A 22416-nucleotide genomic window follows, 5' to 3' on the forward strand; every position below is an offset into this window, starting at 1 on the left:
TTGTTTATTCTGCTCTCACATTTTATGAAACAATTGTATTGTTTCACTTGCCTCTTTGATGTCAGTAGCTTCACCCTCACCGAAACTGTTTGAATTATTTGACAGGATTTTTTTTTTTTTAGATTTAAAAAAAATTCTAAAATCTAAGGGGAAGGGAAGGAGAAAGAGAGGGAAAAAACCCTTGATTTGCAAGAGAAACATTGGCTGGTTGCCTCTCTCACGCCCCCAAATGGGGACCTGGCTTGCAACCCAGGCATGTGCCCTGACTGGGAATTGAACTGACAACTCTTTAGTTCACAGACTGGCCCTCAGTCCTCTGAGCCACACCAACCAGGGCATGTCATATTCTTTACTGGTTTAATTAAAAGGATAATACAGGTTTTGTGATTGTGAGATCATTCATTCCCTAAGAATAATTAAATGTGTGTTACATTGTTGTGCTTCTCTTTTTAATTAAACGAGTCAGGTGACTTTTTAAGCATTCAAAACTAGCACTAATCTCAAGCTCATGTGTCTTTGCCAGTTAGTTCAAATGACACAATTGAAAGTATCCTATAAGACAAAAGACTTCAAGGACTCAAAAACAAAGTTATTCCCTCATTTCTAAGGAATATTTTTTTTGCAAATAAAATTGACTTAGATTTGAAAATATATAGTACATTGGAAGTAATAAAGCAGGTGGGAAAAATTGATATAAGAAAATCGAAAGAGCAAAGCAACTTGAGTGTCTTCCAGCTATGCTCTGCTTAACTTTCGAAACTGCTGTTGACATTTATTTTTCTTCTTTCCATTGCAGGTCTATGTTTGTACTGTGTGCCAAAGTGTTTTCTGTGTGGACTGTGATGTTTTCGTTCATGACTCTCTCCACTGTTGTCCTGGCTGTATTCATAATACGCCAGCTCCTTCAGGTATTTGATTCCAGCACATAGCACACATTGAATGTGTTAAAGAGAAATTTGCAACTGTAACTAAAATGATTCTTTAGAAGAAGCTCCCATTCAAACATGAAAAGCAGTTTAAAAGGAAAATCTAATTAAGAACCTTTTTGCAAAAAAAATGTAATATTTTATTAAATTTTAAAATTTGTGTCATCACAGAAATACCTGGAATTCAACAGTACTTCTTTTAGTTAATTTTGTTTTCTATCATTTTGAATTATAACATTTTCAGTCATTTTACATTATTGTATTTAAGTTAATTATAATGATTAAATTGATGTGATAATTTCATTGTTTGATAATTAAATACAGAATTTCAATGACTTACTCATTTTTATTCATTTTTAGTGTAAAAAGAAAATTAGGTATAAGTGTAAATTCAATGTAGGAAGAAAATTAATCAATACTTAAGAAATGAATGCATTTAAAATTATATACTGCCGTACTCGCATGAAGGATCTTTTTTTTTTTTAAGATTTTATTTATTTATTTATTTATTTTTTTTTTTAGAAAGGGAAGTGGGGGAGAGGAGAGAGAGAGAAGGAAAGAAACATCAATGTGCAGTTGCTGGGGGCCTTGGCCTGCAACCTAGGCATGTGCCCTGACTGGGAATTGAACCTGCGATACCTGGTTCACAGTCCATGCTCAATCCACTGAGCTACGCCATCCAGGGCAAAGGGTCTCTTTTGACTTAACTAAACCATCAGAATGTAATTATATAATTAATGCACTTGAAGTTATTTGTGGCTGTAACTGACAGGGATCTTTTTAGGCTTAGACATTCAAACTCACAAGATGACTATGGCCATGTATGGTAGTTCACTCCAAAGGATATTAAATAGGAGCAGCAGGCTGCCAGTGGAAGCCCTTGTAGCAGTGCAGCCAGCACATTTTAGGTGCACGATGATGAGCTCCTCCATAGGCCTCAAGGATCCAAGATCTCTTCTAATAGTTCCATAAACACAACTTCCATGTCCCCCATAAGGGACATGTTGCTTTTAAGAGTCACCACACTCAGGAAAGCCTGGGGCATGAGGTTCTTATCAGATTATTAATAGTGCATTCAGTCCAGCTACAATTTAGTCATCAGGAGTCATTTTTGCCAGAAGCAAAGTTGCCCAAACTTGTAGTCAACATTCCTACCTTTATCCGTTACCACATAATAGAGCTAGAAAGCTTAACTGAAGGTGATTCACATGCAGTGAAGGAAAAGGTCTTGTTTACCTATTCACTCTCATATACTAAACCTGTTACTCTAAAGCTTCTTCTGTAGTAATTGGTAAACTTTAACTTAGTGGAGTATATCTAATACCACTATTTTGGTCATTGGGTATCTGACTTACCGAATAGTTTAAGCTAAAGAAAGTTGTGGTGTCTATCCCTGTCAGCCTCACTGAGCTTCATACCCAGGGACTATTAATCTTCTTTAACTTTCCCACTCTAGGTCATCAGAAAAACTTAGGTGAGAAAGTATGATGAGGTCTGTTTCTGATTGAATGCAGATACACCATTAGAGGCAGAGCTCTTTTCAGGGTCTACCCTGGTGAGAGTGAATCAAGTCTCCATAGCAAAAGTATGTTTATTTTAAATCTAAGTTCAGTCATTCTAGATCGAGTTTCACTATGATATTCATGATTTTAGAAATAATAATTATTAGTGAAGTATGTTACCAATAAAGACAGTGTAATCCCACCCTGGAGAGTCTATTCAATAAATCTTGGATGGAGCCCAGGAATGTGTATTTTTAACAGTGTTCACACTCACATACACACAAAAAAAACATAGTGTGACCAGAGTGACAAATCTTTCTCCCAAGAGTCATACCTAAATGAGTCTTTCTGTGCAAACCGGTTTCAGCTCTAGGTAACTAGGTAACTGCTGCCTTCTGCCTTCTTCCTTCTGCTCCGTCAGCAGAGGTGTCACTGGCTCCTAGGAGATGCCTTTAACATGAGCAGAGTATTCTGTCTTCCCACACCCGACTCAGAAGAAAGGTCACGAGTGGTCACCTACTGAAAAGTTACTAGAGATATATTAGACACACACCCTCACTGTGTATGAAAGAAATATTCAGTGCCTTATTTTGGCTACTTTATCGCTTTCTACAGTTTTAGGTTTTGTTTGCATAATTAATTAGGTTAAGGTGAATATTCTAATTAGGCTTAAGGAGGAATTTTCTTTTTTACATTTGTAAAGAAAATCCTGGTTTAAGATTACAGAAATAAAGATGGTGATCTAAGATTGTTAGTTTTGGCCTTTAAATTTCTTTTTCGAGTTGCACAATATACTACAATAGTGCAAGAAACTGTTTACCCTTAGAAATCTTTCTGAATAATAGCCTTCCTGAGTTGTGCTGTTTGATTAGTTAGAAAACTTCTTTTTTTACTTTTTTTTTGATTATGCTATTAACAGTTGTCCCATTTTCCCCCTTCACTCCCCTCCACCCTGTACACCCTCTGCCCTCCACATCCCCACCTTTAGTTCATGTCCATGGGTCATACTTACAAATTCTTCAGCTTCTACATTTCCGATACTATTCTTGCCCCCCCTGTCTATTTCCTACCTACAATCTATGCTACTCATTCTCTGTACCTTTTCCCACTCTCTCCTCCTCCCAGTCCCCTGTTGCTATCCCTCCATGTGATCTCCATTTCTGTGGTTCTGTTCCTGTTCTAGTTGTTTGCTTAGTTTCTTTTGGTTTTGCTTTAGGTGTGATTGTTAATAATTGTGAGTTTGCTGTCCTTTTACTATACATGTTTTTTCTTTATCTTCCTTTTTTGGATAAGTCCCTTTAACATTTCATATAATAAGGGCTTGGTGATGAACTCCTTTAACTTGACCTTATCTGAGAAGCACTTTATCTGCCCTTCCATTCTAAATGAGAGCTTTGCTGGATAGAGTAGTCTGGGATATAGATCCTTGTCTTTCATGACTTGGAATATTTCTTTCCAGCCCCTTCTTGCCTGTAAGGTCCCTTTTGAGAAATCAGCTGACAGTCTGATGGGAACTCCTTTGTAGGTGACTGTCCCCTTATCTCTTTCTGCTTCTAGGATTCTCTCCTTCATTTTTATCTTGGCTAATGTAATTATGATGTGCCTTGGTGTGTTTCTTCTTGGGTCCAACTTCTTTGGGGCTCTCTGAGCTTCCTGGATTTCCTGGAAGTCTATTTCCTTTGCCAGAATGGGGAAGTTCTCCTTTATTATTAGTTCAAATACATTTCAATCTGTTGCTCTACCTCTTCCCTTTCTGGTGCCCCTATAATTCGAATGTTGGAACATTCGAACATTTAAAGATGTTCGAATGTGTGGAACATTCGAACATTTAAAGATGTCCTGGAGTTTCCTAAGCTTCTCATTTTTTTGAATTCTTATTTCTCCATTCCTTCCTGTTTGGTTGTTTCTTGCTTCCTTCTGGTCCACTCTATTGTTTTGAGTCCCAGTTTCCTTCCCATCACTATTGGTTTCCTGTGCATTTTCCTTCATCTCTTTTATGGTAACCTGCATTTGTTCATCTAATTTGTGCCCAAATTAGAGCACAATTCTGTGAGCTTCCTAATCACCAGTGTTTTGAGCTGTGCATCTGATAGGTTAGCTATCTCTTGATTGCTCAAAAGGATGAGTTCTGGGGCACTGATTTGTTCTTCTGTTTGAGCCATCTCTCTCTCTCTCTCTCTCTCTCTTTTTTTTTTTTTTTTGGTCAGGTTGCTCCTGTTACGGTGAGGAGCGGAGCCTTAGGTTTTCACCAGGGCTGGGCACCCCAGTTGCTAGATTGTGACGTTGTATGACGGGGCAGGGGCGGGAGGGAACAAAGGTGGTAGCTCCATTCTCCTGGGACCTCAGTCCCTTCTCTGGGATCCTGGGTTGCACGCTCTGCCCTGTTCCACGATCGCCGCCTCACTGGGTCTGCCAGCTGCTGCTTGCGTACTCAGGGTCCACCCGCTGCGATCTTGTGCTCCCCAGTTGCCTTATGTGCCCAGTTCTCCCTGTTCTCCGCGCCCTGAGACCCACGCCCGGCTGCTTATCTCCACTTCTCTTACCAGTCTGGATAAATGGGTCTATTTCAACTTCTTGGCTGTCCAACTTCCATTCAGATAAATTATCTGTCAGTTCTGGGTGTTATACTGCCTCTAAATTGTTGTTGTTCCAATCTTGGTTGTGCGTGGAGGTACGGTGCGTCCACCTATGCCTCCATCTTGCTGGAAGTCAGAAAACTTCTTAATACTTAAAATTCATTATGAAAATTAGATTTATTTTAAATACTTTTAAGTGTATACATTTTACTTCATATTCTTTTTAATTTGGCCTATCTTTTGACTGAAGCATTTAGTCCATTTATATTAAATGTATCTACTGATATATTTGGGTTTAAATCTAATGTCTCACTTTATGTTATTTGTTTCAACCATTCCATCTTTATCTTTCTTTTCTTTCTTGCCTTTTTTGGATTGATTCTTTTCTACCATTCTAGGTTTTTCCTCAACTAGCTTGGAAAATTATATACTCTATTTTGATTCTTTTAGTGGTGACCCTAGAAATTACAGCCCACATAAATTTCTTAACTTGGGTCCTCTAGAAAGTAGAATGTGAGTCCCAGTTTCCTTCCCTTTATGGTTGGTTCCCTGTATATTTTCTTTTGTTTCACTTTGTGTTGCCTTCATTTCCTCCTTCATTTTGTGACCAAACTCAATCAATTCTGTAAGCATCTTGATTACCAGTATTTTGATCTCTCTATCAAATAGGTTGGCTGTCTCCTTATCACTGAGCTCTTTTTCTGGAGCTTTGATCCGTTCTTTCATTTGGGCCATATTTCTTTGTCTCCGAGTGCCTGTTATGTTGTAAGCGGAGGAGCCTTAGGTATTTTCTGGTTTGGGGTAACCCACTTCTGTGTTGTGGTGCTGTAAGTGGGGAGGGTTCAGAGAGGGAACAATGCCACTCACTTGCCCCACTGTAGCCCTACTTTCCAATGACCTCTACTGTGAGACTGGGAGTTTCTCCCATCTTCACAACCCCCACAGAATTTTACAGCCAGGGGTTTTTTGAGTCTTTAGTTGACCAGTCAGCCAGCCCCTCCTCGCCTGCTCAGTCCACCCCCTTGCTGTGCATCCTGTCTGCCCAGCTGCCTGTCTCTACCCTCCTACAGTCTGGATGAATGTTTCTTTAACTTCTTGGTTGTTGAAATTCCATTCAGTTTGATTTTCTTGTTTTATGTTTTTAAATAGGTTGTTTATTGTTCTTAAAATGGTTGTTATCCTCCTTTTGGTTGTGTGAGGAAGCTAAGTGTTTCTACCTCTGCCTCCTCCATCTTTGCCAGACCTACATCCAAGATAACTCTATCCAGCAAAGCTAGCATTTAGAAGGGAGGGCAGATAAAGTGCTTCCCAGATAAGATCAAGTTCAAGAAGTGCATATATGAAATGTTAAAGGGACTTATCTAAGAAAAAGAAGATAAAAAATATGAACAGCAAAATGACAACAAACTCAAAACTATCAACAACGGAAACTAAAATAACAAAAACTAAAACGAACTAAGCAAACAACTAGAACAGGAACAGATTCACAGAAATGGAGATCAAATAGAGTTCAATCAGTGAGGAGGGGGAGGGGGAAGAGAAGGTACAGGGAATAAGAAGCATAAGTGGTAGGTACAAAATAGACAGGGGGAGGTTAAGAATAGTATGGGAAATGGAGAAGCCAAAGAACTTATATGTACAACCCATGGACATGAACTAGGGTCAGGGGGTGAATGCTGGAAGGTGGGAGGGTGCAAGGCAGAGGATACAGGGGCAAAAATAATTGAGACAACTGTAATAACAGAATCAATAAAATATACTTAAGAAAAGATAGTAGAACCTGAGACAAAGATGAAAGTATTGTTCCTTTATTTGGGAGGTGTAGGAAAGTGAGGGTAGGGAAGAAAAGGGAAGGAAGTAAAGTAAGGGAAAAAAATTGATGCAGTGTGTTACCACAGTGGTCAGGCTTGGTGACAAGCAGTGAAGACTCATAAGAGTGTCCCAGCAAGTGTGTTCACTTATAGTGTGGGACTTCTCCAGAAGGTTCATAAGGAGAGACTGCCTTTGTGAGCAGTTCTTTGAAGGGAGGAAGGGAGAGGCAATGCAGTTTCCCAGCTTCTCCCATCTCACATTTCTCATTGGCTAAGGTTTGCCACACAAAGCCGTGTCATTGTGTCCTTTGGTAACTTCTCACGAAACCAGATCTCATGCTCAGCGGTGTGACATTGCAGCCAGTTCTGGGAGGCAGAGGGGCAACTCAGGTCAGATAGGCTTGGTGTCTTCAGTTCGGACTCCAGCCTGCTCAGGAAGCTGGGCAAAGGCAGCAGCAGTGTGGAGTGGGAGATAGGCAGCACCTCGGGAAGAGGAAAATAGCCAGGGGAATCTGAGGGAGCATTAGGAGTTTATTCAGTACTCATTCGTAACATGACAATCTGAAGTGAAGATGTACTTTTACCCGCCCATACATAACACATTTAACCTCATTCACCTCGTTCCTCACTTGTATGTTATTATTGTTATATATTCTTATTTCTTCTGTTTCAGAAGACATTAATACTTGTTTTAATTAGTGTTTATTAAGAGGTAATCATTCACCCCCTTTTGTGGCTCTTTATTTCTTCTCATATTTCATCTATTTAAGATTGTTTTCCTCCACCTGCTGTACATCCTTCAGAATACACTAGTGTTCGAGGTGTATAGTATGTTTCCTATTACATAAGGAAGAAGGAAAAATAAGAACACATAGATTTGTATTAGCTAAAAGAAACACTAGAAAACAATGGAGAAAATCAATGAAACAAACCAAAAGTAGCTTCAACAAAATTGACAAATCTTTAGCTAGATTGACCAAGGAAAATAAGAGAGGAAACTCAGATACGAGTATTAAGAAGAGGAGACATCACTGGACCTTCCCAACATACAGATTGTAAGGGAATACTGGGAACAACTAGGGGAAATAAGTGAATGTTAACAGCACAGGGTTTCTTTTAGGAGTCACGAAAATGTTCTAAAATTGATTGTGATGATGATTGTTCAACTTTGAATATACTAAAAACCATTGAATTGTACACTTTAAATGGGTAAATTGTATGGTATATGAATTTATCTCAATAAATTAGTTTTTTAAAATGAAACACTGGGAGAGTACACAGGGAGCTAATAAAAGTGGTTGCCTGGGCTCTGGCCAGGAGGCTCAGTTGGTGGAGCATCATCCCATACACCAGAAGGTTGAGGGTTCAGTTCCTGGTCAGGGCACTTACCTAGGTTGTGGGTTCAATCCACAGTTGGGGTGCATACAGGAGGCAACCAATTGATGTTTCTCTCTCATATTGATGTTTCTCTGTCTGTCTGTCTCCCTTTCTCTCTAAAATCAGTAAAAACATATCCTTAGGTAAGGGTTAAAAAGAAGTGTTGGCTGGGGTGGGGGTGTGGGAGAGTAGATGAACACAGTGCTGAGACTGAAAATTATTTTTTTAAGTATTTTTATGTAGTTTAAATTTTTGAAAACAAAGTGTTCAAACATAATAAAATTTATGGAATCCTGGGAAGTTATGGTGAAGCAAATGAAAATAACGTATCTAATGTTAGCTGTTGAAGGCCTGAATAATAACAAAAACAATCATGTTCATCAAGTAAGGTGGTAAGTATGGAGCTGGAGGTTGGAGGGGAACTATAATAAAGTTTCTTTTCATTTGTTTGGGTCATGGTTCAAACAATACATTTTCCACCTGTATGTGGCAACACATGAACTGTTTCTATTTTGTGACTCTTGCCCTTGAGAAGAGCTACATCTATACAAGGTGAAGATGACAGTACTGTTGGAAGGCATAGTGTATGCAGATTCAGGAAAGATCCCTGGACTGAACTGGTAAGTTCAGAGTTTATTAAGAGTTTATTAAGGCAAACTTACATAGTTGGCATATCTTTGAGCAGCTGCAAGACAAAATGGCCCTGTGCTGCTCAGAAGGTGCCCAAGAATTACACAGAACAAGGTACAATAGTTTCCAGCACTCGTGCGTGACTAGTCCCAGGTACAGGTGAATGCTCTATGTGATTGACCAGGTCAGGACAATGGCCTGTTCCAGAAGCCAGCATGCGGTGGGAGGCAGGGCAGGAATACTGGTTTATGTCAGAAGGAACATCGATTATGATCCGACTGGCTCCAGGTCAGGTTAGTGGGCAGATCTCGTGGCCCAGGGCAGCACACAGGTCAGGCAGCCGTCTTGGAACAATCTCTTGCTCCTTCAAAAGGCAGAAGAAAGGTGATTAGATTAAAAACATGTAAGTCTTATATTTAAGAACCATATGTGACCCACTGCCATAATCAGAACAGAGAGGGGACAGCAGACTTCTCGGAATGGCTGTGGGAAAGAAGAACCATAAACATTGTGTAAGATTTCTCAACATTTTGTAACTTCCTCATGGTCCTGGTCATCTGTGTTCAGCAGTTTGTATCTCTGTAATGATTGCCAGATTCATAACATGACATGATTTTAAGTGGTGAGAAAGAAAGGATACAGCCAGTCCTTGGGAAGTGGGGCGGTCTAATTGCATGCCTTCAGTGGGTGGCAGTGTTTAGGAGAAGGGTAAGAAGTTTGAGTTTGTGAGGCCTACAGTACAGAACAAAAGGGCACGGGAGATTGTCACACTTCTGAATAAGCAGCCTCGGGACTGTCCTGTTCTTAAGAATAAAAGATTCATTATTTTCTTTCTGTGTTCTCTAATGCTGTTCTGGGGAGACCTATTACAAGGTGGACTGGGGGTTCCCATGGGCCCTGAAGGGATTTAAGTTCTTGATTTCACCCGACTAAATTGCTGTTTGAGTTACACCTAAGGCCAGAGCCCTGAAAATACTACACAATTTGTTCAGTTACTAATTTCCTCAGCAAACCTGTACATCTGCTATCTATCTGACAGGATGCTAGGAAGTAGTAGGACACAGACACCAAAAAGAGGACATGAACCCCACCCTCGTGGATCTGTGAACCTCCCAGCCTAGAAGGGACACCTGTAAAGGAGTCAGTGTGGAAGTGCAAATAATATGCTAAGTGCTGTGGGCATGCAGAGGAGGAGCTGTGAGATGGGCTTGGATGCAAACTCAGTGCGTCAAGGGGCCAGGCAGAGGAGGCAAGTAAGTGAAAAGGGGTCAGGGTGCTGCAAAGTGGTGGTGTCTGGAGAGCACTTCTTCCATCTAAAAGAGGCAGCCTTGAGATGCTGGGCCCAGGGTTAGAAGAGAGATGTAGTTTTCTCTTTATGTCCTTTTGTACCTTTTGAATTTTATACATGTGTACTTGTTAGCAAAAAAAAAAAAAGTTTTTTAAAGGAGGTAACCATTACTCAGCCCCTGCTTATTTTTTCCTCCTAGGAATGTAGGTTTCCTAGTGCCATGTATTTTGATATTTAAAGGGAAACTGGCTCTGGCTAGTATGGCTTAGTTGGTTGGAGTGTTGTCCTGTATACCAAAGGGTTGGCGGTTCAAGTCCCGATCAGGACACATGCCTGGGTTGAGGGTTTGATCCCTGGTCAGGGTGCTTATGGAAGGCAGCCAGTGGATATTTCTCATTCACACCAATGTTTCTCTCTCCCTTCCTCTGTCTCTAAAATCAAACATATTTTTTTCTACATTTCCCATACTATTTTTGCCCTCCCCCTGTCTATTTTCTCCCTATTATCTATGCTGCTTATTCTCTGTACCTTTTCCCCCTCTCTCCTCCTCCCACTCCCCTGTTGCTATCCCTCCATGTGATCTCCATTTCTGTGGTTCTGTTCCTGTTATAGTCGTTTGCTTAGTTTGCTTTTGTTTTAGGTGTGGTTGTTAATAACTGTGAGTTTGCTATCTTTTTACTGTTCATATTTTTTTATCTTTTTCTTATATAAGTCCCTTTAACATTTCATATAATAAGGGCTTGTTGATGATGAACTCCTTTAACTTGACCTTATCTGAGAAGCACTTTATCTTCCCTTCCATTCTAAATGAGAGCTTTGCTGGATAGAGCAATCTTGGATGTAGGTCCTTGCCTTTCATGACTTGAAATACTTCTTTCCAGCCCCTTCTTGCCTGTTAGGTCTCTTTTGAGAAATCAGCTGACAGTTTGATGGGAACTCCTTTGTAGGTTACTGTCCCCGTAACTCTTACTGCTTCTAGGATTCTCTCCTTCATTTTTACCTTGGCTAATGTAATTATGATGTGCCTTGGTGTGTGCCTCCTTGGGTCCAACTTCTTTGGGACTCTGAGCTTCCTGTAAGTCTGTTTCCTTTGCCAGAATGGGGAAGTTCTCCTTTATGATTTGTTCAAATAACTTTTCCACTTTTTGCCCTTCCTCTTCTCCTTCTGGTACCCCTATAATTCAGATGTTGGAATGTTTCAAGATGTCCTGGAGGTTCCTAAGCCTCTCCTCATTTTTTTAAATTCTTGTTTCTTCATTCTTTTCTGATCATATGTTTCTTTTTCTTCCTTCTGTTCCACTCCATTGATTTGAGACCCAATTTTCTTTCTATCACTATGGTTCCCTTTGCATTTTTTTTTCATTTCACTTAGCGTAGCCTTCATTTTTTCATCTAATTTGTGACCAAAATCAGCCAATTCTGTGAGCATCCTGATCACTAGTGCTTTGAACTGTGCATCTGATAGGTTGGGTATCTCTTGGTTGCTTAAAAGTATTGGCTCTGAACTTTGATTTGTTCTTCTGTTTGAGCCATTTATTTATTTATTTATTTTTGGTCTGGTCCCGGGTGTTACATATGGGGGCGGAGCCTTGTGTGTTCGCCAGGGTGGGGCAACCCAGTTGCTGGGTTGTGACGCTGTATGTGGGGGCGGGGTCAGGGAGGGAACAATGGTGCTTGCTCTGGTCCCTGTCGGATTTCAGTCCCCTCTGCCATTTCCCACAAGCAAATTGGGCCCTTCTGGTACTGGTTCCCGGGTGAGTAGACTTGTGTATGTTCTAGGACCCTGTGGGCCTCTCCAGCAAACTCTCCTGAGAGGCTGGGAGTCTCTCCCGGCGCCTTGACCTCCACAGGTGTTTTCAGTCAGTGCCTTTTAGGCTTTATTTCCCAGCGCTGGGGCCCTGGGATGTGCTGTCTGTCTCGCTGCCCGTTTTCACTTGGTTTATCTGCACACAAATTTGTGACTGTGGACAGCCAGCTGCCTTGTGCACCTCACTGGGTCTGCTCGTTGCCTCCCCATGTCCACACCTTCCCCTGGGGTCTGCCACCAGGGTCTGCTAGGTGCCACATGCGCCCTGTGAGCCCGGGTCTGCCAGTCACCGCTTTTTCCTGCCACTACCACTCTCTGTCTGCCGCCGACTCCACCCCTCTTACCGGTTAGGATAGATGGTTGTCAGGACTTCTGTACAGTTCAATTTTCTGTCTGTTCTGGTTGTTTTTTTTTTGTTTGTTTCTAAATTTTTGTTGTCCTTAATTTTGATTGTGTGAGGAGGCACAGTGTGTCCACCTATGCCTCCATCTTGGCCAGATCTCTAAAATCAAGCATATTTTTTAAAAGGGAGAGAGAAACTGAAAAATTGGAGTTTTAAGTGAATTCTCCTGAGTGTTAAATGTTGGTGTCTAATTTTTAAAAACCGTGCAGGTTAAATAAAATTTATTACGGGCCACCGGTTTACAAACTTGGGCCCAGCTGATTTCTTCTCCATTCTTTATCATCAGGACAGAGAGTCATAATTTACAGGTGTCAGGCTTTCTTAGGATATATCCGTCTTAGGGGATAATTCAGTTTCAATTTTTAATGTTAAGAATTGACTCTTTGGAGGAAGAGGAATCTTTTATGGGTCAGTGATTTTAAGGGTTATGCCTGGACTTGCAGGACCCGTAGCAGCAGCATCACCTGGGAACAAGTTAGAAATGCAGATTCTTGGGCCCTGTCAGACCTGTCGAATCAGAAATCCTGGGGCTGAGCCTGTGTTTAACAGATCCTCCAGGTGACTGTGATAAATGTTAAAGTTTGAAAACCACCGCCTCTGTTATAGAGGTACAGAGGTAACCTAAAAACAGGTCCTGATAATAGAATTCTACTGAGCTGAAAAAGAAAAAATTAACTCAGGTAACTTTACAGAAAACAAATCCCAAACATGGAATTGCTTTGTCATTTCTTTAGATTCTCTTTAAACATTAGTGGATTTGTATGTACACTAAGAATTTTTTAAAAACCAAGTTGAGTTGTAATTAGCATACAATGAAATGCTTCCATTTTAAGTGAACAGTTTGATGCCTTCTGGCAAGCGTACACACCCATGCACCAACCTCCACAGCCGAGAGAACACGTTCGTCCGCCCTGCTGGCCCCTTTGCGGTCAGCACTTGCCAGGACTTCCAGCACCAGGTACCACTGCTCTGCTTTCTATCACTGAGATTAGTTTGGGCAGTTGTACAATTTCTAATGCATTGAATCGCACACCGCATATGGCTTCTTTTACTTAGCATGATGTTTTTGAAATTCACCCATGTTATCTGTATCAGTAATTTGTTCCTTTATACTGCATGTTAGTGTCCCATTGCATGGATAATTTATCATTTGTTTATTCCCAGTGAACGCGGAGATGGTTTCTGGATTCTTGATCGTTATGAATAAAGCTACTATGACATTCCATTATAAGTCTCTGTGTGTTCATGTGTTTCATTTTTCACACATAGGAATGGAATTACTAGGTTGAATGGTAAATGTATACTTAACTGTATACGATGCTACCCAGCTGGTTTTCCAAAGCATTGCACTATTTTACACCCCCACAAACTATGTATGCATTTATGTGTTTGTTTTTGGCACTCAGTATTTTAATTCACTTCCTTGGGGGATTTTTTCCCCTCCCTGCCACATATTGGTGTATTTGGATCTTTTTCCAGTTAAGGCTATGCAGAAGTGTTCAGTGGCACTAGGAGTAAAAGGGTAGTTCTTTCAACTCATAAAGGGTATCCGGTAAAAATCTACAATAAACATCATACTTAGTGGTCAAACTTCAGAAGAATTCCTGCCAAAGTCAAGGATAAGATTGGATATTTATTATCACCTTATTAAGGAACATTATGTTAAATCAGTGCCACAAGACAAGAAAATAAAATGGCCGTAAAAGATGAAACTGCCATAACATTAAGGTAATACAGATATTTACTTAGAAAATTTAAGAGGATTTATAGTCATATTAAAAATAGACTAGAAGGAGTCTTATGTATCATGAGTAAATATTTAGAAAATAGGAGAGTGAAAAACGATCCCAGTCATAAGGGCAGCAAAACCTACAAGGTACAACAAATGCAGGGTGTATTGTACAGAGATGCACGCAGCTTTATGAAGGAAACAGGCTTACTGTCAGATGGGTCAGCAGTGTGGAGAGGTTGCAGCAGAAAATAGTTCAAAAGAACGCTCTCCCCGTACAATCATACATGTCATTGCAATAGGTAGGAAGGGCCAGTGAACACCTGGTCAACTAATAAGGATTGCTTCTTGGCTGGGTAAATGACCTTTTGACCAAAGCTTAGACAGAGGAAGTGACATGTCAGGGCCACTGGTAACAGCTAGAAGAAGCTTTGCTAACAGCATTTTGCTCAAATACCAAAGTGGGGAGGGAATGGGTTTTTGGGGATACCTGCATTTGCCTTTCCTTGAAATCTAGCTTTTATGGCAGCATAACATAGTGGTTGAAAGTACAGACTCTGGTTAATCTGAACTCCTATGTGCCTGAGTTTCCTCATCCGTAAAATGGAAACAACAATAGCTGCTTTGTTTAGACTATTAATGGTATTACATGGACATGTCTAAAGTGCTTAGAGCTGTGTCTAGCTAGTAGTAGTATCTAAATAAATTTTAGTTCTTACTTTAATAAATACACAACATTGAAATAATTTTTGAAAGTATAAACCCAGAGCCCTGGCCAGTGTGGCAAAATTGGTTAGAGCATCGTTCTGTAACTGAAAAGTCACAGGTTCAATTCCCAGTTAGGCCGCATGCCCAGCTTGTGGGAGTTTGATCCCTGGTCTGGATGCGTACAGCCCCCGGTCCAGGCAACCAATGTTTCTCTCCCTTCCTCTTTAAAAACAATGAAAAAAAATATCCTTGGGTGAGGATTAATAATAATAATAATAAAAATAGTAAATAAAAATAGAAGTAAAAACTCAAAAAATTAAGAAACCAGGAGGGGACCACCAGCACATAGAATATTTTAACAAATTTTGGAAGGTGGAAACTCAAATGGTATAGTGGTATTTATTCCATTCTCTTTCCCCTCTTTCTAAAGATAATTGAATAAAAAAATCTTATGAAAAAAAAACTTCATTATGCTCAGGAACACCCCAAGTGTGCTTTCAGCTGCTAGCTCTGTCTTTACAGGTAACTTGAAATCATTTTCTCAGGGGTTCCTCTGACATTTAGGGCTTCTCCAGGCTAAATCCTGGATCCTCAGTCTGGCCTCCATAAAATAAAAAGCTTAGGTTCAAGTCACAATTATGTGGCTTTTAATTAGATTTTTAACCATAATTCTGACCAGTCAGCTTTTAAATGGCCTACTTAAAAATTTTTTTGATTTTTTTAGAGAGAGAGAGAAAAACATCAATTTGTTATTTCACTTATTTATGCATTCATTGGTTGCTGCTTGTATGCCCTGACAGGGGATCAAACCCACAACCTTGGCATTTCGGGACAATGCTCTAACCTACTGAGTTACCCAGCCAGGGCTAAATGGCCTACAACTTGAACATAAATTGAAAACTGAGGATTGGTATACATTTCAGGACGCTGGCAATGTTAAAAAGAAATACCAAGGTAAATGATAATAGCCTTGGAGGAAACATAATTTAGGCAACAACTGAACTAAACATTAATACTGATAAAGTTAATTTATCAAGACCCACAGAATGGAGGCCCATCCCCCTGGCCTGGCCCAAGTCACAAATCTAAACCTAAGTCAGCCTGCACTTATGGGACACAGCTGTCATGGAAACCTAACACACTAATCACAATCCTCCAACTCAGCTTTAGCTAGTCTACTTCCCCTAGAAAACAGGACTGTGGTTCTATCAGGAAACCTCTGCTCTCCTGGCCAATCCCACCCTGTTTCCTGCCACCCCTCCTCCATAAAACTCGCTCCTGCCCCAGATCCCTCAGGGACAGTGCCCTGCTTTGGATGAGGTACTGCCCTCGCCTGATCCACAGGCTGCTTTCCCTTGAATCAAGGACATCAAACTCGTTATTAACTTGCTTTGGTTTTGTCATTTGATGGTATCATAGGAGACATAGAGAAAGACTGAGTTGGTTAAAAAAAATAAGATGTCATAAAAATAAAGAACAGAGCCCTGGCTGGCGTAGCTCAGTGGATTGAGCTCGGGCTGTGAACCAAAGTATCGCAGTTTCCATTCCCAGCCAGGGCACATGCCAGGGTTGCAGGCCACAGCCCCCAGCAACCGCACATTCATGTTTCTCTCTCTCTCCCTCCCTTCCCTCTCTAAAAATAAATAAATAAATCTTAAAAAAAAAAACAGAGAACAATAAAGAGCTGTGGGAAGTTAAAAGTGGAATTGCTGAGATTAAGAATTGCTGTTGGAGAGCTGGAAGATGATGGAGAGGCAGTCTCACAGAAAGTAGAGCAAGAGCACTAAGAGAGAAGAGATGAGGGGAAAAAATATGAATTTAGGTCGTCAGTTAAATCCCTACCTGAATAATGGGAATACTAGAAAGAGTGAAAAGATAATAGCAGACAGTGGGAGATTATCAAAGAAAATCATAGAAGATAATGTCCTAGGGCTGATGGGACGTGGATATGATCAGAGTGAAGAGGCCGAATGAGTGCCCAGTACGATGAATGTAGACAGATCCAAAACTATACACAACATTTTGAAGTTTTATAACCCCGAGAATAAAAGAGAAAATCCCAAAAGACACCAGAAAGATAGAAACTGTCACCATACAAGGACTAAGACTTACACTAGCACTGTAAACATTAACCAATCTTAACTGTTGAAAGTGAAATACTTCCTGTTGTGGGACTTGGCAAGTTGTGTTACTCCTTTTGGGTCCTGACTAAGCCTCTTTGACGTACTACATTAGAGCACTTACTGGAAGTCACGCAGTGAACTGCAACTTGTTTTGAGTTTCGTTCTTCAGATACGTTTTCATTGCTTCCCATTCAAGGACAAACACCGAGCATTTGAACTCAGGCCACGCATTCTCCTTCCATTTGACCGGTACTCTGGATAAACCTCTCGGCAAGTAAATTACCCTCTCTCTCTGGCAAAGCTGCTTTCCTTCCACACCTGAAGGTAGAGCCCTCTTATTTTTCCCTTTTTAAAACATTTTATCTATTTATTTTCAGAGAGGGGGAGGGGAGAGAAAGAGAGGTAGAGAAACAGTAATGTGATACAGAAACATCAGTTGGCTGTCTTTTGCCCTCCCCAAACCAGAGACCTGGCCAGCAACCCAGGCATATGCCATGACCAGGAATTGAACCAGCGACCTTTCGGTTCTCAGTTTGGGGCTCAATCCACTGAGCCACACCAGCCAGGGCTTATTTCTCTTATTTGTGTTTCTCTGGAGGCAAGAGGACAGGCACTGTGGTCATGCAGACTTGGGTTTACATCCTTGATCCACCATGTAGTTGCCTCAGGTGGCACTCTAAGCTCTTGTAGCCAAAGGACATGAAATCTGGAGAGGGTCTTGGATATCTCTCCCCCTCAGAAATGGCCTCCAGATCAGCAAGACTGACCACTGAACCAGCCAAATTGCTCCCAGCTGGTCTGTTGCAACCCTGTTCTTATTTGTCTCCAGGGAGGCTAGGATCCGTGGTGCTGTCTCTTGACCAAATCTGGGTGGAATGTCCTAACTAGTGACTAATGTAGTCCTGGGCTAGGGTCCGAGACAGACCAGAGACAGCCTGGACCAGCTTTCCTGTTTTTGAGACTGGTCACACAGCCTTGTTTTGGGCACCTGACTAGAAAGGCATAAAAGATCCCTCCTCGGAAGAGACTGGTTTCCTGAGACCTAGGTATCCTGCATATACCTGGTTTGTTCATTATCTAAAATGCAGCACAGCGTGTGCAATGGAGTAAGGGCCCCAGGAACTGAGCCTGGAATCTGAGACTCTCTGATGTTAGCCTGTTCTTTTTAATTTTTTTTATTTGATCCTTTACTCGCATTCATGTTTTGTTTTTTTTTTTTTAGATTTTATTTATTTATTTATTTTTAGAGAGGGAAGGGGGGGAGAGAGAGAGAGAGAGAGAGAGAGAGAGAGAGAGAGAGAGAGAGAGAGAGAGAGAGAGAAACATCAATGTGCGGTTGCTGGGGGTTATGGCCTGCAACCCAGGAATGTACCCTGGCTGGGAATCGAACCTGGGACACTTTGGTTCCCAGCCCGCGCTCAATCCACGGAGCTACGCCAGCCAGGGCGCATTCACGTTTTATATAAATATGTTATATAGAGTCATGTGAGTTTTTTCAATTACCCAACCCTGTGTAATTGCTGAAGACAGCGCTGTGAATGGGATAATTGAAACAGTTTTTGGCTTTATAATTTAAATGATGGCTAAGGCTTTGATTGACAGAAGGAAAGATGAAAAGTGGGAGAAAGATTTAGAACCACGCATGGCAGGCTGGCTGCTGAGGAATTCCTGGTTTGAATTCCTTCAAGCACTATAACTATTGATGGGAGGGAAAGCACAGCAATGGAATTTAAAGGTGGTCAATCCAGAGCCAGAGGAAATAGCTAAAAGTGGATTAAAACAGAAATTCAGATAGAGGGGAAGTCAGCCAAGAATACTGTACCTTGGCTGGTTTTGGCTGCTTTGGCAAAAATGAAAGTAATTACAAAAAGCCTTAGGCTGCCAACACCACCAGGCTTGGTCTGGTTCCTTCTGTGAAGGAAAGGGACGTGAGGCCAGAGGAGAGGTGGGCAGGTATTTCTTCTGGTCATAATGAGACGCCCTTGTGATAGAGAACCGCTGAAGAATCACTACAGGGAATGGGCATCAAGAGAACTGAAACAGAGGAGGTGTTCAATCAAAAAGTGAAGTCACCCCATAGCCGAAGGGTTGCAGGTTCGATTCCCGGTCAGGGCACATGCCTAGGTTGAAGGTCCAGTCCCCGGTCTGAACACATATGGGAGGTAACCAATCGATGTTTCTAGCTCACATCCATGCTTCTTTCTCTCTAAAGAGCAATGAAAAAAGTGTCCTCAGGTGAGAATTAAAACCTGTGGACCGATAGCTTGAGGAAACACTGCTGAAACAGATTTAAAGCATTATTGACAAAGAAACGCTTTTCCTTGCTTTAGGCGCTGTGACATGAAGGGCATGCTTTGTGTTAATCAGGACCTTCTGTTCACTGCCACTTTTGCAGGAATGCGGGGAAATTGCAAATTAGCTGAGCTGGGTAAAGGCGGGGGGCACATAAAACACATCTTGTAAAGTAGAACCATCTAATTCCACCTGGGGCCATTAAATGGAACACTCCCTTTGAGGTTTCTGAAGTGTTGAGGATAAAAGCAAGCATCTTTGGACTTGTTATATGACTATACCGAAGTATCCCTTGTTTTATGCCTTTGACGTAAGTGGTGATTGATGCTGCGATGAGAGGGCCTCCAACTGCTAGGACTGCATGTGTGACCTTACCTGTGGTGGGGGCAGGCAGGATGAAGTGAGAGAGGCTGACCTACTAGCGTATTTGCTCCAACTTGGGCTGAATGCTGAACAGAAGATCACTATGACTCAGAAGAAATGAAACAATTGGAATAAAAGGGTTGAAGAAAATCTCAGGAACTACTCAATCCAATGGAAATGTCCATTAACCTGCTTTTCTTTCCCTTCTAAGAAGACAGCCACTCAGGCCCTGGCTGATGTGGCTCAGTGGTTTGAGCACCGTGCCTGTGAGCCAAAGGGTCATGGGTTTGAGTCCCAGTCAGGGTGTGTGCCTGGGTTGTGGATTGAGTCCCCAGTAGGGGGCACCAGAGAGGCCACCACACACTGATGTTCACCTCCCTCTCTTTTTCCTTCCCCTCTCTCTAAAAAAGAAAAAAGGACGAAGCCCCCCTCCCCCCCCCCCAAAAGAAGATGGACACTCAGGAGGAGGCCACTGGAGAGAGGACTTCCCAGCATGACAACGCTTTGCTCTTGGACCTGTCTGCTATTCTAGGCATCAATGCTTTTCAATATGCAAAGGAAATGGAAAAAGGGGAGCAGGAAGAACGAGAAAAAGCACAGAAAGGCTTTAACTCAGAAATGCGCAGCGAAGCAAAAAGACTAAAGTCTTTCGTGCCCTACCGCTCCTACAGCTCATGGACACCGCAGGAGATGGCAGCAGCTGGGTTCTATCTCACTGGCGTAAAACACAGGCTGCAGTGCTTCTGCTGCAGCCTCATCCTGTTCGAAACCAGCCTCGAGAAACTCCCCATAGAAGAACACAAGAAATTGCATCCGGATTGTGAGTTCCTTTTGGGCAAAGATGTTGGTAACATTGCCAAGTATGACATAAGAGTTAAGAATCCAGAGAACAAGCTGAGAGGAGACAGAGCAAAGTACCAGGAAGAGAAGGCCAGACTGGACTCCTTCAAAGACTGGCCATTTTATGCCCAGGCAACATCCCCAGTGGAGCTCTCAGCGGCTGGCTTTGTCTTTACAGGTAATTTAAAATCGTTTCTGAAGTATTTCTCTGGAGTTTTAAGTTTAGATTTCATTTTTCAGTTGCACTGTGTTGTGAATTTTTACTCACTAGTTAAATGTATTTGATTAGGTCTATTTTATTGACATTCAACTTCAGTAATTTTATTTTAGATTTATGTTTCGTGCAGCATATTAATTTGTCAAATATATAAAAAACTAAACAGCCCTGGCTAGTGTGGTTCAGTGTATTGAGTGCCAGCCCATGAACCAAAGAGTGGCAGGTTCGATTCCCACTCAGAGCACATGGCTGGGTTGCACACTAGGTCCCCCGTAGGGATTATGCCAGAGGCAACCACACACTGATGCTTTTCTCCTTCTCTTTCTCCTTCCCTTCCCCTCTGTCTAAAAATAAATAAATAAAATATTTAAAAAATTAAACAGTTACTTTTCCTTAAATTTGGACCTTAGACAATACTGACAACATTCTTAAGGTCCTTAAAATAAACCAGGAGGTGAGCCAGACCCCAGTCTCCTTACCCATTTCCTTTTTGCTGTTCCTGTAAGACCTTCTGATTTTTTTAAGTGCTGCGATATTGGAGGGGCTTTTTGTTTGTTGGATGGTTGGTTTTAATCTTAGGGCTAACTCTACTATAAAGGGCAAACTGCATTTAAGAAAACCACGCTTCATTGGCACTGTCCTAGGCATGCCATAAATGTTATGATGGATGTGAATGAGAACTGTAGTAACAGTAACAGTGGCCGTTGACTGAGTACCTACTTGATGCTAGCTAGACTTAGGTTAAGCACTAATTCTCATCCAACAAATTCTCCCTTTCCTGCTATTTTACAGTTGAGTTCATTGAGGCTCAAAGAGTTTAAAAACATGTCTAAGTGTCCACAGAAATTTCATTGCAAAGCTACAACTTAGGTTTTCTAACTGTGCCTTACTTAATGAGTGCTAGGATTTCTCTGTTTCCCCACTACTTTGGCTCTGAGAACTCAAATAGCAAAACACCAGCTCTGGGAACACCTTGAGGGTATATTGAGTTAAACAGTTTAGAGTCTATACATGAAGGATGGCTGTGGCTGAGGGGCGAGGTTGCAGGGCAGCAGGGCTGTGGAAGGATACTCGGCCAGATGACAGTGTGATGGACTGACATGTTGGAGCACATCTTGCTCCTGCACAGAGCAGTCAACTCGCAGAAACACACCTTCTGGTTTGTCCCATGGTGCCATTGCTCATTGCTGGGCAATCTAAATGTTTTCTTTCACATGTAGGGAAACGGGATGCTGTGCAGTGTTTTTCCTGTGGTGGATGTTTAGGAAATTGGGAGGATGGAGATGATCCTTGGAAGGAACATGCCAAGTGGTTCCCTGAGTAAGTAGAGAAATCTGTCTCTTTCCTTAAAAAGATGAAACAAGCCCTGGCTGGCGTAGCTCAGTGGATTGAGCTCGTGCTGCGAACCAAAGTGTCGCAGGTTTGATTCCCAGTCAGAGCACATGCCTGAGTTGCAGGCCACGGCCCCCACCAACCGCACATTGATGTTTCTCTCTCTCTCTCTATCTCCCTTTGTTCCCTCTCTAAAAATAAATAAATAAAATATTTTTAAAAAAAAGATGAAACAAAACTAAAGACAAGAGTCATCTTCCTGGAGAAGCATCTTCAAGTTTGACTCTTTTCCTATCTGAAACTGGAACACTCGAGAATTTATTCAAGCAAGAAAGGTCTGATTACATCATGAGCATTTTGAATCATATAATTTTAAAATAATTTCTTAAATGCTGTTTTATTATCCTAAATACTAAGACACATTTTTCTAAGTAGAAGTTTTAGGATCAGCCCTAATTGAGAAATAAGAATAATTCACATAGGGATGATATA

At 41.4% G+C, this 22416-nt stretch overlaps 2 protein-coding genes across 7 annotated transcripts in view; both read left to right on the top strand.

Annotated features, from left to right (window-relative positions):
- Positions 1-17160, top strand: part of LOC114507636 (general transcription factor IIH subunit 2) — a 40067-nt gene extending 22907 nt beyond the window's left edge. For 2 of the 5 annotated variants that reach the window (XM_028525563.2, XM_036020378.1), the window contains 2 exons: positions 797-908; positions 2853-3298. In XM_028525563.2, coding sequence (XP_028381364.2) covers positions 797-908; positions 2853-2884 — 144 coding nt within the window. In that variant the 3' untranslated portion in view covers positions 2885-3298. Of the gene's footprint in view, positions 1-796; positions 909-2852; positions 3301-9861; positions 10559-17076 lie in introns of those variants that run through there. The other 3 variants (XM_028525555.2, XM_036020380.1, XM_036020381.1) reach the window with 3 other exon arrangements.
- A 2823-nt stretch (positions 17161-19983) lies between these two features.
- The window catches only part of LOC114510853 (NLR family apoptosis inhibitory protein), a 31633-nt gene continuing 29200 nt past the window's right edge, over positions 19984-22416 (top strand). The window contains exons 1-2 of one of the 2 annotated variants that reach the window (XM_028529338.2): positions 19984-20553; positions 21813-21912. In XM_028529338.2, the coding sequence (XP_028385139.1) occupies positions 19986-20553; positions 21813-21912 (668 nt within the window). In that variant the 5' untranslated portion in view covers positions 19984-19985. Of the gene's footprint in view, positions 20554-21812; positions 21913-22416 lie in introns of those variants that run through there. The other variant, XM_036020375.1, reaches the window with a different exon arrangement.

Source organism: Phyllostomus discolor, chromosome 3, assembly GCF_004126475.2.
Source record: "Phyllostomus discolor isolate MPI-MPIP mPhyDis1 chromosome 3, mPhyDis1.pri.v3, whole genome shotgun sequence".
Taxonomy (NCBI): Eukaryota; Metazoa; Chordata; class Mammalia; order Chiroptera; family Phyllostomidae; genus Phyllostomus; species Phyllostomus discolor.